The sequence below is a fragment of the Vicugna pacos genome, chromosome 9, assembly GCF_048564905.1.
Source record: "Vicugna pacos chromosome 9, VicPac4, whole genome shotgun sequence".
In the NCBI taxonomy this organism is placed as follows: Eukaryota; Metazoa; Chordata; class Mammalia; order Artiodactyla; family Camelidae; genus Vicugna; species Vicugna pacos.
In genome coordinates, this window is record NC_132995.1 from 41,063,627 (window position 1) to 41,081,676 (window position 18,050).

Sequence of the window (18,050 nt, forward strand, 5' to 3'; positions counted from 1 at the left end):
GACCTCAGAATGTCATAGGGATTGGAGCCTGTCTGAGTCTGTCTCTATCTCTGCTGTCTAATTTCTTCTCGTCATTTCTTTAGATACTGCATAAGGCCCCTTTCTTTTCCTCCTGCTCACAGCAGACATTGAATTACATCTAGTTGTTATTGAGATACATGTCTTATAGTATAGTGCTTTAGAAGTAAGAAAGGTTTACTTATTGTGGAAAAAACATAAGCTCCTGGGAGTTGTGGCCTCACTTGGTAGTATTTTTCCCAGGGCTGCCATAGTATCTTACGTTGCCTGGTTACTCCTTAAGTTTTAAAAGGAATTGTTCCTTGGATCTCAGGTGATAGGTACATTCATTCATTCATTTATTCACTCAATAAATATTTTCTGAGCACCATATATGTGCCAGGTACTTTTCAAATGCACAGTGAGCAAAACAGACAAAATTCCTGCTCTCATGGAGTTTATATTCTGATTTAATTGGTTTGGGGTAAGGCCTGGACACTGTTTTTTAAATTTTATTTATTTATTGAAGTATAGTTGATTAACAATGTTGTATTAGTTTCTGGTGTACAGCAAAGTGATTCAGTTATACATATATTCTTTTTCAGATTTTTTTCTGTTATAGTTTATTATAAGATATTTAATATAGTTCCCTGTGCTCTACAGTAAGACTTCGTTATTTATCTATTTTATATATAATAGTTTGTATGTGCTAATCCTAAATTCCTAATTTATTCTTCTCCTCACCCCTTTTCTCTTTGATAACCACAAGTTTGTTTTCTATTTCTGTGAGTCTGTTTCTGTTTTGTAAATAAGTTCATTTGTATCAGTTTTTTAGATTCCACATATAAGTGATATCATATATTTGTCTTTCTCTGACTTACTTCATATAGTATGATAAGCTCAAGGTCCATCCATGTTGCTTTTTCATTTTTTATGGCTGAGTAATATTCATGTGTGTGTGTGTACACCACAACTTCTTTATCTAGTCATTTATTGATGGACACTTAGGTTGCTCCTGTGTCTTGACTATTGTAAATAGTGCTGCTATGAACATGTATCTTTTCAAATTAGAATTTTCTCTGGATATATGTCCAGGAGTGGGATTGCTGGATCATATAACTCTATTTTTAGTTTTACAAGGAACCTCCACACTGTTCTCCATAGTGGCTGCACCAATTTACATTCCCACCAACTGCATAGGAGGGTTCCCTTTTCTCCACACCCTCTCCAGCATTTATTATTTGTAGACTTTTTTTTTTTTTGAGTAGGGGAGGTAATTAGGCTTATTTATTTATTTTTTAAAGGAGGTACTGGGGATTGAACCCAGGACCTTGTGCATGCTAAACATGTACTCTACTGCCTGAGCTATACCCTCCCCTCCCCCTCTGTAGACTTTTTGATGATGGCCATTCTGACTGGTGTGAGGTGATACCTCATTGTGGTTTTGATTTGCATTTCTCTGATAAAAAGCGATATTGAGCATCTTTTCATGTGCCTGCTGGCCATCTGTATGTCTTCTTTGGAGAAATGTCTTTTTAGGTCTTCTGCCCATTTTTTGATTGGGTTGTTTGTGTTTTTGATATCGAGCTGCATGTGCTGTTTATATATTTTGGAAATTAAGCCCTTTAGGCACTGGTATTTTAAAAAAAACCTCTCCAGATGATTCTAATGTACGGCTAGGTTTGAGAATCACAGTTATAAGTGAAGCACTTTGGGAATTGCAAGGCATTGCAAAAGTGAAATGTGGCTATTAGTGTTCCTTCACTACTCCTCCATTTTCCTACCTGCATCAGACCGTTGTATAAGTGCTGGTCATTTTCTTTTCAGCCCTTTCACTATATGCCTAGATTCCTTCTCTCTCTTTGTAACCCAACACCCTACCTCCTTCCTGTCTTTCACCTTTCAGTCCATCATCTGTTGCCTGAGTAATCTTACTAAAGCACAGCCATGACCATGTCACCCCTTGACTTAAAAGCCATGCATGGATCCTCTTTGCCTGCAGACTATCTCCAAATCACTGTCCAGAATCTGGCCTCACCTTCATCTCCTATTGCTTCCTTACCTGAATCTTACTCATTCAAGTGGTGGCTCCCATGCAAGTTGCATAAAGGAATTGTCGTCCTTTACTGGGTAAGCGAGGGAGTGGGGTAGTCATTTGCTCTATAACCAGATTTGACGTGTGGCACAGCACTTTAAATGCAGTTTGTCTATGGATAGAGCTCTTCTGTGGCTGAGTGTGAACTGTATCATAACTCTTGTTGCCCCTTGGCCTGTTAACTTCTTTTTATAACAAACACTAAGCACCTACTTTTTGGCCAGATTGTGTGTTTGTGGTGAGGATCTAGTGATGACCAGGCACTCTGCTTGCCTTCACCTTATGATGAGTGAGGCAGATTGACAGTTGCTCTTGTGATTACAAGAATATGTTCCATGCCAGGACAAGAGCAAACTCAGAGGAGGAGCCCTTACCCTGTGTTTGGGGGATGTGGGTCAGGGAAGGCTTCTTGGAGTAGATGACATCAGTACTGAGGTTCTGAAAGGCCAGTGGAAGTCATCTAGGAGGAGGAATAGGAGTGTGGCTGTTAGGCAGGGCAAACTCGTTTGGAGACTCCAGACAGAGAGAGCAAGCCAGTTTGGGGAACTAGAAATACTTCAAATTAGCTGACGCTTGGTAGGGGTAGTTAAGAGGGCAGAGGGCAAGTGATGAAGGATGGGGCTTCCATGGAAGGCAGGGAGCAGATCTAGTTTGTTATGTTAGAGCTTAAGACTTAATTCTAAGGGCAGTGGGGAAGGTTTTGGGGAATGAGAATATCATGTTCTGATTTGTATTCAGGAAGACACCTCTGCCTGCTGGAAGGGGCATGGATTGGACATGATGGGTCTGGACAGACTGGCTTAGAGGCTGTTGCCATGGTTCAGTTGATAGACGGTGACAGTGGCAAAAACCATGAAACTCCTTGAGGTCAAGAGCTTAATTCTTTCCATTTCTTTACCTTCAGCACCTCACATATTGCCTTGACCTTCAAAGAAGTGGTAGATGTTTATTGATATAACAATAGACTTAAAGTGTGTTGAAGGTGTAAAAACCTGATAATGAGAGCAGTTAACACTCATTAAGCCCTTACGGTGTGCTGAGAAATGTTGTGCATCAGAAAATTGACTCTTCACAGCATCCTACCTGACATAGATTTATTGGAGCCTCATATTCCACAGGGAGAAGCTGTGCCTTGACTGGGTTAATTAACCTGCCCAGGCAGGGGCTCAATAAATGTCTACTGAATGAATAATTGAAGACGGAGGATGAGGCATAGGAGAGAAGATCATGACATTGTTTTGTACATATTTAGTGGAAGATGCCCTTAATACATCCCAGTGGGGATGTGTTTTGAATGGTTGGTGTGAGATTTGGAGGTCACCGTGGCCAATATTTTAAGCCATGGGAGTGAATAAATTTGCGGGGGAGAATGAATGGAATTAGGAGGGAAGAAGGCCCAGGTCTAACGAGGAACCTCAGCATGTGAGGAGAGGAGGTGAAACCAGCAAAAGAGACTGAAAAGTAGGGGCAGACAGGTGGGAGAAAATGTGGGAGAGTGTGGGGTTGTGGGGGGGAAGCCCAGGGAGGAGAGAGATTAAGGAAGAGGGAAGGCTCAACTGTGCCATGTTCTGCTAGTGAAACAAGATTGAGGACAGGTGAGGTCTAGTAAATTAAGCAACTTTGAGGTAACTGGTGACTTTAATCAGAACAGTTTTGGTAGAGTGGTGGAGGGAGAGGTCAGGCTGGAGTGGGCTGAGGAGTAAAAGGTGGAAACAGTGTTATTACCTCTGAGAAGAGCATCCTTGGCTGGCTTCGTGATGTTTTAGAGGGGACCATTTTTGCTTGGAATAAATAAATTAATATAAACAATTATCTCTGGGACAGTGGATTTTGATGTTCTTCTTTTTAACCCTAGTTGGCTCTACTTTCAAAGTATTTTTAGAACATGACCACTTCTCACCATCTCCACAACTATCTCCCCATCCTGAGCTGCCATCATTTCACACGTCGGTGACTGAAGAGCCTTGTAACTGGGCTCCCTGTGTCTATCCTGGCCCCCAATAGTGTGCTCTTCCTATAGCAGTCACCATAATCATGGGAAAATGTGATCAGTTATACCACTCCTCTACTGAAAATCCTTCAATGGCTCCTATTTCATGAAGAGCTAATAAGCTCTGTGGAGCGTCCTACAAGGCCATACAGGATCTGACCACTGTGTCCTATCTGCTTACTGCTCTCACATACATCGTGTATCTGACTTCCACTACTCTCTTCTCCTTTCTGTGCTCCAATCACACTGGCCTCCTTACTGTTCCTCTAACACACCTGCCCCAGGGCCTTTGCACTAGCTGTTTCCTCTGCTGTGCACTCTTCCACTACATACCAACTTGGCTGATTTAGATCTTTGCTTAAATTCTCATTGAAGCCTATCTGGGCTGCTCTAAAATTTTAACCTGTCAGGGTGGGAGGGTCAGAGCAGAGGAAAAATGGGTGAAGGTGGTTGGTCAGAGGTGGCAAACTTCCAGTTGTAAGAGAAATACATTCTGGGGATGTAAGGTACAGCATGGCGATTATAGTTAGTAATATTGTATGTACATATGAAAGGTGCTAAGAGAGTAGGTCTTAAAGGTCCTCATAAGAAAAAAATGATGTGAGTTAATAAATGTTAGCTAACTATGGTAATTATTTTGTGATATATACATATGTCAAATCATTATGTTGTACACCTTAAACTAATACAATGTTACATATCAATTATATCTCAATAAAACTGGAAAAAATTTTAACCCATCCTCAGCATTTTCAGTCTCCTTTCTCCCTGCTCTTTTTTTACTCTATAGCACTACCAATTTTCCAGCATACTATATAATTTATTCATTATGTTTATTGTTTTTTGCCTGTGTTCCCCCACTGGAATGAAAACTCTATCAGAGCAGGAATCTGTCTGTTTTTTGTTTTGTTTTGTTTTTTAACTAATGTATCCCAAAAGACTGGGACAGTGACTGGCGCAGACTAGGCATTTAATAAATATTTGTTGGCTGAATGATGAGCATACATTGTTTTTATGATCAGAGAAAAGGGAAACAAAGTACTGTGTGTTGGAAGGAAGAAGGAAAGCTAGCCCTGGATAGCAGAAGAGATTTTCTCCATTTTCTGACTCTTGTTTTCCCTTTCCAGGCCGTAGCAGGGGAGGAATGATTGTGAACAACATCTCACTGTGCTACCACAACAAACTCATCTTGGCCCCTATGGTTCGGGTAGGGACTCTCCCAATGCGGCTGCTGGCTCTGGACTATGGAGCAGACATTGTGTACTGTGAGGTAAGGGGCTCCTAATTTTCCTGGAGATCTTTTCTACAAGTGAAGCCTCCCCATCTGTGGGTGGAAGTAGTCAGGATTTAGAGGAGGCAGAATGGGCTCTCACTTCACAGGTGCTCGCTAAAGGGAGAAGATAAACACTCATGACACTGAGGAGTTCCCTGAGGAGCCTGGGGAGCACGGAGGCATTGTGGGACACCTGGGTCAGGTGGATAGATGAGCATCATGTCAACCACTGCCCTGGCCCCTGTAGGAGCTTCAGTACTTAAAGCAATGAACTCAGGGTTAGGAAGAGGAGGAAAAGGACCAGATTCAGGCCAGGGAAGCTGGCTGCGGTTGGTTTGGGGAGCCATAGGATTTTCTGGTGGCAGTAGCACTTGCCGGCTGCTGTGGAGAATATTAGGACTTCAGACCTAGGTTTGGAAAGCATCTTCTAGGAAAAATAGAGTTATAGGAATACCTAATATTGGATAGGGAGTGTGAGCAGTAGTTCTCAATTGGCGATGTATCATAATTATCTGGGCAACTTCCCCCGAAATCCCCAGTCCTGATATGTCCCCCTAGTGGGTATAAGCATTAGGGGAAGCTATTCAAGTGCTTCTGATATTTTGGTCTTTAAAAGCTAGTGGTGGTGAGGTGGGGATTGTGGCTATAAAAGGGCAACACAAGAGATCCTTGTGGTGATGAAAGTATTCTGTGTCTTAACTTGATCAATGTCAGCATCCTAGTTGCAATGTTGTATCACAGTTTTGCAAGATGGGGAGAGATTGGGCAAAAGGTACATAGGATCTCACATTCTTAACAATTGTATGTGAACATCCAGTTATTTCAAAATAAAAAGTTTAATTAAAAAGAAAGCACACACAAAAAAGCACTAAAGTAGAGGGAAGGGAAAGCTTAAGAGGGGATTTGGGGAGAATATACCCTTATGTACTGGGCTTATGTGTGCGTGTGTGTGGTTGGGGTTAATGATAGAAAAGTTAAAGAGTGAGAGAAATTGGCAAATTAAGAAGAGTATAGTGTCAGGGAAGGCAAAAGTCAGGCCTTTTCACTATGTCAGACAATGCAGAGAAATCTAATTGCAAAAAGACAAAAAAGGTATTTGATTTGAAAGTTAGGTGACTGGAGGACAGCTGTGGCATGCAGATGGGAACACTTGTGGGATTAATAGGTTGAGGAATAGGCAGCAAAATGAGGAAGTAGAAATAGGGCTTGCTGACTACCCCCCAGATATTCAAGAGGTGAAGAGAGGAGGTGTACAGGCAGGTAGCTGGAGGTGAAGGGAGTTGATTTTTGGCAACTTTCTTGTTTGTACCATAAGAGGAGGGATTTAGCAATAAGGAGAGGTCTGAAGATTTGTGGGATTAGGGGGGGTTTGTAGGGCCAGGTTTGGAAGGGACAGGATTCTTGACGAAGTGGTGGTACCAGCCTCCCTCTGAGATAGGGCAAGGAGAAGAGGGGGAGGATGATGAAGAGGAGGGAAGCTGAGGGGTTTTGCCTGAGAGACTTGTTTTATAAGAAGCCAGTCTTTTGTTGGAAATAAGGGTGGCAGGAGTGGGTAGGGACCGGAGCAAAGGAAGTGAAGATGTTTTGGTCCTGTTCCCATGGGGAATGGGTAGTGGGTGGTGAGCCTCACCAGCAGGTGTGCATAGTGATACTGATTTGTAGCTTTATGGGAAGGAGAGCTGGGAAGCCTGGCAAGAGGATGCCCATGACTGGGAATTGGAATGCCAGTACCTGGGCAGGGGCAGAGGTATCTAGGGTGCTGGCCAGGTGAAATGGGAAGGAGGGAGTATGTGTTGTTTAGAGGTGGGAATCAGAAAGGGAGGTTCCAGAGTTCAGGGTCACAGAGGCCCAAGACCTAACTTTTAAGTCATTTGTTGAAGTAGAGGTGAAGAGGCCCTAATAATGTGATCTGGGCTGTTTGTGTACACCCATAAGCCTTCCAGGCTGCCAGAACATATGGAAGGCAGGGAGGAGCCTGTTCTCAGGGGCTAGTCCCAGGGGAATATGGTGGTGTGCTAAGCAGTATTAATCTGGTGACTCATCCCCTTGAGCCCACACTCTGGCTCCCGGGTGGTCAGCCTTGGGTTAGGTATAGCCTTTCTTGGCCAGCACCCTCCTCAGCCTCCAGAAAAAACCTCTTGAATTTGGAAGGGGATTGGGAGGAGGAACTGTGGGGAAACAGGGGCTCAGATTCTAAGTCTGGAGACCAAAAAAGACCAAATCCCAGAGGACAGCTGGTATCTTTCATTGGTTTTGATTCCCCTCCTCCCCAGGACGATAACAGAGAGGGACATGCTAGCTCTTCGTCCACTTAGTCCATATTTACCAATAGGGCCCTGTGGGATGACTCAGACTCAAGGATGAAGCCCCTTGCTTCTTCCCTGCTGCCCCAACACCATTTCTGTCCAGCCATACCTTCCCCATGATTGCTTCAAGGCCTAGAGTGTAGGGTGTCCCTCTCCTCTCTGCCCATGCTTTGCATACTGTCTCCATTAATTATTTGCTTATTCTGATGATATTCTTATGATGCTCCATTTCCCTTCTCTCCCTAATCTTGTGCCTTCATGAAAAATAAGAGTTGATCCATTGAGTGCTAAGCTTTTACTTTCAAATTCACTTAATATCTCCACCATGGCCATCCTACTGGTTTCTTCCATTGGACCAAGTGGTGGTTAGGGCTTCAGGCCTTTAACCAGCTCACCTGGGCTCTAACTTATTGTGGGGCAAGATTCTGAGGGTTGCTAAAATTGAGGAAAAGGCAGTAGTATTAATATATTCAGCCCCATTGGACTTCACTTCTGTGCAAGCAGCATTTTTCTGGGACCCCAGAAAGTACAGTTGTATTCACTTGAGACAATGTGGAGTGAATCACAAGGACAGAATGGAGTGTTTGCATGAGAGCACAGTGCCTGTTGCCGATAGCCTCAATGTATTTATAGCCCTGGGGGAATTGGTCTGTATGATGGGGGTCACGGAAGCTGGGTAGTGGGAAACAGAGCTGACCCACCAGGTTCCAGATGCTCCATCAGCTGCTTTGTTGAGAATTCTTAGGGTTGTTTTCAAGTACTTGGGTAGTCATGGTCCTAGGATTTATGTGATGACATCAGAAGGTGGCCCTCCTAATTGATCAAAGCTTGGTTTTCCTAATGATTGTAACTAATCCTTTCCTCCAGGGCTCTGCTTGAGTTTGGAGCAGAGGAAATTCTGATTAAAGCACTTTGTATGTTTGATGGGCACTTGCTCTGGGAGAGGCAACATGGCTTATGAACAAACTAAGAGCCTTTGCTGGAGGAGGCCTAGGCTCTTTAACCAGACCTATCTCCTGTGGAGAGCAGAGATAGGCAGGACAACTGGCCCCAGCTTGATGTGAATAGGTCACTGGGAACTGGGCCAAGTACTGTGAAGGGTACTGCCCCCTGGTGGATCCAGAGTTGCCCTGCAGTCCAGCTGTGTAGATAATTTTATATGACATGACCAATCTGTGGGATTAGATGGTCAAACCACCCCCTCCACCTCTCAGGACAGAGGGCATACCAGGCATGCAGGTACCTTCTTAAAAGCCCTGCAAAGCCCTCATTAGTTGGAGGTGAAGAAAGGATGAACCAGTTCAGCAAAAGTCAAGGGAGCAATGATCTCCTTCCCTACAAAGTTCTGCCCTATTGACAGAGTTTTCCAGGAGTTCATCAGGTCTCATGTACCTATTCCTTTTTATAAGAACAATGATGTTGGGATAACTGGACAGCTGCATGTAAATCAGTGAAGTTAGAATATTCCCTCAAACCATACACAAAAATATTAGCATAGTATCCTCAAGGTTCATCCATGAGGATACATAGTACACATCCTGTACTATGTGATAGGATTTCCTTCCATTTTTAAGCTGAACAATATTCCATTGTATGTGTACTACATTTTGCTCATCTATTCATCTGTCAGTGGACATTTGTGTTGCTTTTATCTCTTGGCTGTTTTGAATAGTGCTGCTATGAATGTAAGTGTGCAAATACCTCTTTGAGATCCTGTTTTCAATTCTTTGGGATATATATACCCAGAAGTAGGATTTGCTGGATCATGTTAGTTCTATTTTTAATTTTTTGAGGAACCTCCATATTGTTTCCCTGTGAGTTACACCATTTTATGGTCCTAACGACAGTGCAGTTTCTCCACATCTTTGCTAACACTTTTATTCTCTGTGTTTTGATAGTAGCCATGCTAATGGGTGTGAGGTGATAGCTCATTGTGGTTTTGATTTGCATTTCTCTGATGATTAGTGATGTTGAGCATGTTTTCATGTGCTTCTTTGCCAGCAGTGTATCATCTTTGAGGACATTTCAAGTCTTTTGACGAGAATGGATAACTTTTTAAAACTTAAAAAAATTCAATTTATGGAAAAAGTTGCAGGAATAGACAAAGAACATACATATACCCCTACCCAGATTGACCTATTGTCAACATTTTGCTTGATTTGTTTTATAATTTGTGCTCTCTCTAATATGTATTTTCTGCTTAACTATTTGAGAGTAAGTTTCATACACTATGACTTTTTTACTTCTCAAATACTTTATTGATATTTTCTAAGAATAAAGTCATTCTTCTGTATGATTATACAGCCATCATCTTCAGCAAATTTAATTGTTACAATACTTTTTTCTAATCTACTTTCCATATTCTGGTTTTGTCAATTGACCCAAAATTGTTCCTCCAAGCATTTTTTAACATCTTTATTGAGATATGTTTCATATAACATATAAATCACCAATGTAAAGTATATAATTCAGTGGCTTTTAGTATATCTACAGAATGTGTATCTATGCCCACAATCAATTTTTGAACATTTTCATCATACCAAAAAGAAACCTCATATGCATTAACAATCACTCCCCAACTTCTCCCTCCCCGCGTCCCTGGCAGCCACTAATCTACTTTCTGTCTCTGTGGATTTCCCTGTTTTGGACATTTCATGTAAATGGAATCATATAATATTTGGCATTTTGTGTCTGGTTTCTGTCACTTAACATAATATTTTCAAAGTTCACCCATATCATTGCCTGTATCAGTACTTCATTCCTTTTAATGACTGATTAACGGTCAGTTGCATATAGAGACGGCAATTTGTTTGTCCATTCATCAATTGATGGCCACTTGAATTATCTCTACTTTTTGGCTGTTAAGAACCATGATGCTGTGAACATGAGTGTACAAGTTTCTGTGTGGACATGTTTTCATTCCTCTTGGGTTTATATACCTAGAGTGGAATTGCTGGACCATATGGTAACTTTATGTTTAACCACTGAGGGACTGCCAGATTGTTTTCCAAAGCAACTGTACCATTTTCCATTCTCATTAGTGGTATATAAAGTTTCCAGTTTCTCCATATCCTTGCCAAGACTTATTACTTGTCTTTTTGATTATAGCCATCTTAGTGGTATCTCATTATGGTTTTGATTTACATTTCCTTAATGAATAATGATGTTGGACATTTTCCTTATGTTTATTGTCCATTTATGTATCTTTTTTGGAGAAATGTCTATTCATATCCTGTGCCCACTTTTGAGGGGGGATAATTAGGAATACCCATTTTTAAATTGAGTTGTTTGTCTTTTTATTCTAGGAGTTGTAAAGTTCTTTATGTATTCTGGATACTGGACCTTTATCAGATGTATGATTTGCAAATATTTTCTCCCATTCTGTGAGTTGTCTTTTCATTTTCTTGATAGTGTCCTTTGATGCACAAAAACTTTTAATTTTGCTGAAGTCCAATTTATCTAACTTTTTCTTTTGTTGTTTGTGCTTTTGGTATCATCTCTAAGAAATTATTGCTTAGTCTAAGGTCACAAAGATTTATACCTGTGTTTTCTTCCATGAATTTTATAGCTTTGGCTCTTACATCTAGGTCTTTGATACATTTTGAATTAAGTTTTGTATATGATATGAGGTAGGAATCAAGATTCATTTTCTTGCATGTGGATATCCAGTTGTCCCAGCAGCATTTGTTAAAAAGACAATTCTAGTATATGTGCTGCCAAAGCAAGCACTAAAAAGATAATTCTTCCCCCAGTATATTGTCTTGATACCCTTGTCAAAAATCAATTGATCATAGTTATTTTGGTTTGTATCTGGATCTTGTTAGTTCTATTTTTAATTTTTTGAGGAACCATGTAATTCCCCCCTCAAAAAAATAGACTCTCAGGTCTATTCCTTTGGTCTATATGTCTATCTCTATGCCAGTTCCACACAGTCTTGATTATTGTAGTTTGGTAGTGAGTTTTGAGATTAGGAAGTGTGACTCCTCCAACTTTATTCTTCTCTTTCAAGATTGTTTTGTTTGTTCTGGGTTCCTCATGAGTTTTAGGATCAGCTTGTCAATTCTGCAAAAAAAGCAGCTAGGATTTTGACAGTATTTGTGTTGAATGTATAGATCAGTTTGGGGAATATTGCCATCTTAACAGTATTAAATCTTCCATTCCTTGAATGTGAGGTATCTTTTTATTTATTGAAGTCTTCTTGAATTTCTTTCAACAATGTTTTGTAGTTTTTAGCGTACAAGTCTTCCACCTCTTTGGTTTCTGGCCTTCATTGCTTCTTGTGAGAAATCAGTTGTTAATCTTATTGAGAGTCACTTGCACATGATAAGTCACTTCTCTTGTGCTGCTTTCAAGATCAATTGTCTTTGATTTTCAGCAGTTTGATTGCAATGTGTCTAGGTATGGATCTCTTTAAGTTTATTCTACTTGAAGTTTGTTGAGATTCTTGGATGTGTAGATTAATCTTTTTCATCAAATTTGGGAAATTTTCTGCCATTGTTTCTTCAAGTATTCTTTCTACCCCTTCTCTCTCCTTATGGAACTCCCATTATTCATCTTGGCAGTGACCCCCCTTTTTTTTTTGAGGGGGGAATTACATGGTTTATCAATCTGAGTATATTTGTGTTTCTGAAAACAAGAGATAAACCAATGATTCTTTAGCCAAGCTAGAGACTGAAAGAGTATAAGGATATGCCAGAGGTGAGGGTGGAAAGGTGGCATTGAGAGACACTGGTGATAAACTGTAAAGGTCAGCTCAGACAGAGTAAGCTAGCCAAGTGGAATGGAGGAGGTAACGGTAGCAGGATATAGTTCAGATACAGGAATGTAACACATTAACAGACAAGGAAGAGTAAACCCATACATGATAAGACACTTTAAAATTAAATGCTATTCAGATATTAGGTAGCCATATGACTAAAAAGTGACTTATGAATGGGCTTAATTTTCAGATAAGTTAAAAAGCTAAGTTAATTTTAAAAAGAAGAAAAAACCAATTAAAATTATATTATTAACTATGTGATGAAGATAGATTGGGAACTAGAAGGCATTGTTTGTGGCAAAGTTGGAGTAGTCTCCTCTATAAAAATAAAATGTTATGTATGATAAAAATTGAGAAAGTGATATTGGTATCAGAAAAACATTTGTGATAATTGAGACAGAAAAACAATATCCAATTTGACCACGAATAGCCTTTTTTTCCCACACAACTTGTGTACATATAAAAGGCAGTTTGATATCAGGATGCACAGATGATAATCTCAACCACATGGGAAAACAATTTAGTTTGTTTTCACCAATTAAGAAAATACACTGAAGAAAAAATGAGGTTCTACTCTGTACCTATAGAATTAACTAGAAATGAATAAAATTTATAAACAGTAGTGTTAAGTGTGTGTGGGTGAGCAGGCGTATACTTGTGGTTTTATTGGTAACAGTTTAAATTAATTTCTCCATTTAACAAAAGCGGAGCATCTGCTGTGTGTAGGTATTGAAGCCAACTTCAGCAGATGTTTAGTGAGCACTTACAACGTGCTAGAGGCTAGTGATACGAAGATGATTGAGACTGTGTCCAGGTCCCAAAGGCTCTTTTGGTGTAGTCTGGAGACAGAAAAGAAGGTAAGATGTTTCAAGGGCCTTTTTGCCTCAGCTCCTTCCCTTGGGGCTCAGGCTACCTGGTCAGGGTCCTCAAAGCCCACCTTTGTGTGGACCGAACCCTCCTCAGGAGGTTCACTGTCTAATGGTAAAGGTACAACAGTTGCATCCATAACTAGCATACAAAGAAGCGATAAGGCTGTCAAGGTGGACTCTGCAGGGGCTTTGGGGAATCCTGAGGAGGACAAGTTACTATTGCGGGGCTGGCTTTGCTTTGCCCTGCCCATTCCCAGCTGCAGCTCAGCCTGGCTGTAGACCTTGTTTTTATAAGCACAGGCCACTAGGTGCTGCCCACTTGTCCTCTTGCCTTCTTGCCTGCCCTGCAACCAGGATCACTGGCTATGGGAGCGCTGTGTTGGGGTCTGTCTGTGCTTTGGGACACCGCACTGATTCTTGGGGCTTGAGTGCCAACCGTATATCCATACTGCTTGGAGGTAGTGATTTATTTGGTCAGGCCTGGTGAGCATCAGATACTTGATGACCTGGACACAACATGAAAAGAATAGCCAGTGAAATACCTAGAGTGCGTATTAACCTGGATGATAGATGTGGGGAGGGGCCTGTGGATGCCAGAGGGCCTGTTCGGCCACTTTAGCCCTACGTGCCACATGAGGGAGCGAAGGCCATTGTGTCCACCTGGCTGGGGTTGTGACATGCCGAGGTTCAAAGCAAGTCAGCGTGAGCCTGAGTTCCAGGGCTGAGAGTTTCTCCCTGTCTTCTTCTGGACTTCCACAACTCCTAGATGTGAGCTTCTGGGCAGTGTGATGGGTGCCTAGCCCTTCAGATTTATCTTCCACATCTGTTGAAATGACCACCAAACAAAGCAGAGCAGTCTTGTCTCCCACCAAGAGGTAGAGAATCTCAACCCTTCAGGACACATGAGCTTTCCCTTCATTTTTTCTGATCCTGATTTTGAAGAAACCCCCTTTTCCTTTCTTTCCTGAATCTGCTTGAATATCCCCAGAGCTGAGGGCCTTACCCCTTTCATTTCCTCATAGCGTGACCTGTGTTGGATAGAATTTTAAATTTTTCTTTCCTATGTTGATCTCAGGTCTTCCTCCCTGTGCTCCTGTTCAGTGGTCTCACTTTTGTCCTTGGATGTTTCCTGGGAGCCCTTCACTGCTTGCTGTTTGCATAGGGATGAGGTGGGAAGTTCTTTGAGGGGATGGGCTGGAGCTGAGACTAGTAGATGAGGAAGGTCCAGGTGTCCACATCTTAGGCTGTTGTCTTCTCTCTGACTCCCTGAGTGGCTCACCCCTTCTAGGCCCCAGACATCTCTAAGGTCCCTGGGAAGAGGAGCTCACTGACAGGAGCTGACTCAAGCCCCTGCTTGCCAGGCTTTGTTGCGGAGGACAGTACTACATATCCAAAAAGCCATGATTTGATGTTGGTAGTTGGGTGACAGGCCAGTTGACCCCCATCAGGTGTGTGATGAAGGCCTTCCCCCTATGCCTAGGGCATATATGTGTCCAGGACTGACATGTGCTGTTTGGTTCCTCTGTAGGAGCTGATCGACCTCAAGATGCTTCAGTGCAAGAGAGTTGTCAATGGTGAGTGCAACTCTGGTCCCAGGACTGTGTGTGTGCCCAATCACAGCCAAACTGTGCTACCACTGCCCTTGCCCTGGTGACAGTGTCCTCCAGGGTGCTCCTTGCCTGGCTGTGTAATTTGATGGATCACATGCTCCCTTGAGAACAGTCCCTGCTCTTCAGAGACTGTGACAAATAGCCAGATGTGAAACAGGCAGAGGATGCCTTCTACCCACAGACTTGCTAGCATGTAAATCACCAGATGTCACTGCACAGGAGGGATGCTTAGGGTCAGGATGGCTTCAGCACTGGTCCTGGTTCTGCCACTTGCTAACTGTGTCCTTAGGCAAGTCACATGACCTCTCTGTCTCAGTTCCTTTAGCTGTAAAATGAAAGTTATAATCCATGCTTTATTTAAATCATAGGATTGGAATGTGAGGATCACATAAGATAAGGTACACGTAAGTACTTCGCAAATGGAAGTGGTGAACTGTGCTGAATTGTGGTTTTGCTTATACTTTATTGATGAGGCTGATTCTGCTTTGATTAGAGTTGTGGTATTGTCTGAGGTTTTTGAAATGTATACATGTTTGTGAAATCTTAATGTAAGTTCACTAGAAGTTATGACTTAATTTTGTCTTTAATTGTTTTAGATTTATATTTTCTTTGTGTTATGAAAAATTCAATGTTATAGATGTGTACAACTTAAAAAATGAAAATCCCCCATCATCCCATACTTGAAAAATGATCACAAGGAGAAATAACATGTACTTTTTTATATGTGTAGTGAAGTGTATGTATAAAAATATGACATATTTATATATACTCTCCCCCTTATACACAGATGTGGATCATGCTACATGTTTTGCTACTTACTTTTCTGTTAGGATATTTTCCCATGTTAGTACCTATTAATGACTATGTCAGAATGGATTTCACCAGCACTTTAACAGGGGTTTCAGTATTTTGATGTTAAACATAAAACTATAGTGTAAACACTAAGTTTTTGTGGTTTTTCTCTTAGACTTCTTACTGCCAGTCATGATCAATGTGCTGTTGGGGATCACTTCAGTGACTTCTCCCCACATGTCATTGCCTTTACCCCACCTTTTTAACCTTCTAATCTGCTCAGTGCTGGGATGATACTAAAAACTTCCCTTTGTGGACGAGCTTTATGTGCATTAACGATCTCCGTTTTTGCTCAGAAAAGCCTTTGAGGTAGGTGTGTTCTCCTGTCTGCCACTTTGGGTCTCTTCCATGTGGTAGTCATCTTTGAAAGCTAGTAATGATAGTACCTACTGCAGAACTTCATTATGAAGAGCATGTGAGATTCTTGTTGTTTGCAGTAGTTACGTTCTATAAAGTTGCTGCAAACACCAAATTAGCAAATACTGAACCATTGCTCCTGGGGGAAATACAGTGTTAGATTCCTGCAAGACTTTGGTCACACTATTTCATTAACAGATCAGTACATAACCTTGTTTTATGTGTGTTTCTGTGTAAAGACACATTATTTAATATATAGTGTTGATTCATTAAACTGAACTCACAGCCAATAGCACTATGATTTCATGCCTGAATAAACAGCACTATGATTTCATGCCTTATCTAACACATGTATTTTTTCTGTAAGGCATGTCACCACCTTCTTATGCTTAGGAGCACTAGGTAGCACTTCAGCACTGTGCTAAGGGCCATTGTAGATGGTGAGATCACCAACAAAAAGCCCCAAAATGTAAAGAAAGTGGCATTAAATAAATACACCGTCGTAAAGACCCTTGTTTACAGGACGAGAGCTGAAAGAAGAAGGCAGAGCGTTACCTTGTTTGACTTCAGCTGGGTATGTGTGTGTTGGTGACTGCATATTTTGCAGTTCTATGCATGTCCGTGAATGGCCATGAAAATGCCACAAGTGTTGATTAGGGGGTTACAAATAAATTTTAGCAAGCAGGCATATTTGCAGATACACAACTGTAAATTATGAGGATTTCCTGTGATATCATAAATCTCCACTCACAATACACAATGCACATGATAGGTAAGTAATTAAGAAACAGCAACTTTGGGGGAGGGTATATAGCTCAGTGGTAGATCACATGCTTAGCATGCGTGAAGTCCTGGGTCCAATCCCCAGAACTTCCACTAAAATTAATTAATTAGTTAATTAAAACCTAATTACCTCTCCCCAAATAAAAAAAAAAAAGAAATAACAACTTTGCTGCATTTCAGAATGACATCTTTTGGGAAGATTTGGACAAAATCTGAAACACAGATAAGGTTCTTCGTATGTACACTTTCTGTCAAAGTTAAAAAAATTGAGAATTGTAAACACCATACAGAGAAAGTGCATAAGACACAAGCATGCAGTTTAACAAATAACTAAAGCGAGCAGTCATGTAACTAACCACCTCTAGGTGAGAGAGTAGACCATCATCAGCACCTGAGAAGTCTCCCATGTATGCACTGATTTCTTTCAAGAATAGTATATTTCCAGCATCCCATTTTTCCCTTCAGGGTGATACTTTTCCTGTGTCTTCTTCTAGGGATTAGGCTGGGTTGAACCTGCTTCTTCACCAGGTGGCGCCATGTGTTTGTGTTTTCTTGCAGAGGTGCTCAGCACAGTGGACTTTGTTGCTCCTGACGACCGAGTGGTCTTCCGCACCTGCGAAAGAGAACAGAGCAGGGTCGTCTTCCAGATGGTACGGGATCCCAGGGCTGAGTGCATTCCCTGCTCGTGCCCCCTGCCGAGACAGTACTAAATGCCTGGGTTCCACTGCACAGTGGTCTTCAGTCTTGCTGAGGACTCTACTTTGACGGTTTTCAAAGATCTGCTCATGAGCGATTACACTGTTGAAGATGGTTTATGGAAATCAAGATCTAGCAGTCTATTATATGCTTCCAGTCTCAAATTTAATTTCCTTCATCGCAGGGATTATCTATTTGGCATGATTTATATATTTTTATTCCCTGGCATTGGCTATTCAGATCATGGTCTTTGTTTTGTGTAGTCTGTATCTATTTCCCATAAAAAGAAACGAGGTTTCCTCAAGAGTAGTTAAGATTTGTATTAGAGTTGAGTAGTGATTCTATAACTCTGTTCTCTCATTTTGGGAATTTCTTGGTCTCTTTTCAGAGATACCTCTTGAATGATGTTTAGGTTTTTAAAAAATTGATAGCAATGAGTAGACATATGATAAAGCAAATATAG

General features: G+C 41.3%; 1 protein-coding gene across 6 annotated transcripts in view; it reads left to right on the forward strand.

Annotated features, from left to right (window-relative positions):
- DUS2 (dihydrouridine synthase 2) overlaps positions 1-18,050 on the forward strand; it is a 48,639-nt gene that overhangs the window by 12,173 nt on the left and 18,416 nt on the right. For all 6 annotated transcript variants that reach the window (XM_072967591.1, XM_072967588.1, XM_072967589.1 and 3 more), the window contains 3 exons: positions 5,210-5,352; positions 14,818-14,863; positions 17,450-17,541. In XM_072967591.1, coding sequence (XP_072823692.1) covers positions 5,227-5,352; positions 14,818-14,863; positions 17,450-17,541 — 264 coding nt within the window. In that variant the 5' untranslated portion in view covers positions 5,210-5,226. The remainder of the gene's footprint in view (positions 1-5,209; positions 5,353-14,817; positions 14,864-17,449; positions 17,542-18,050) is intronic.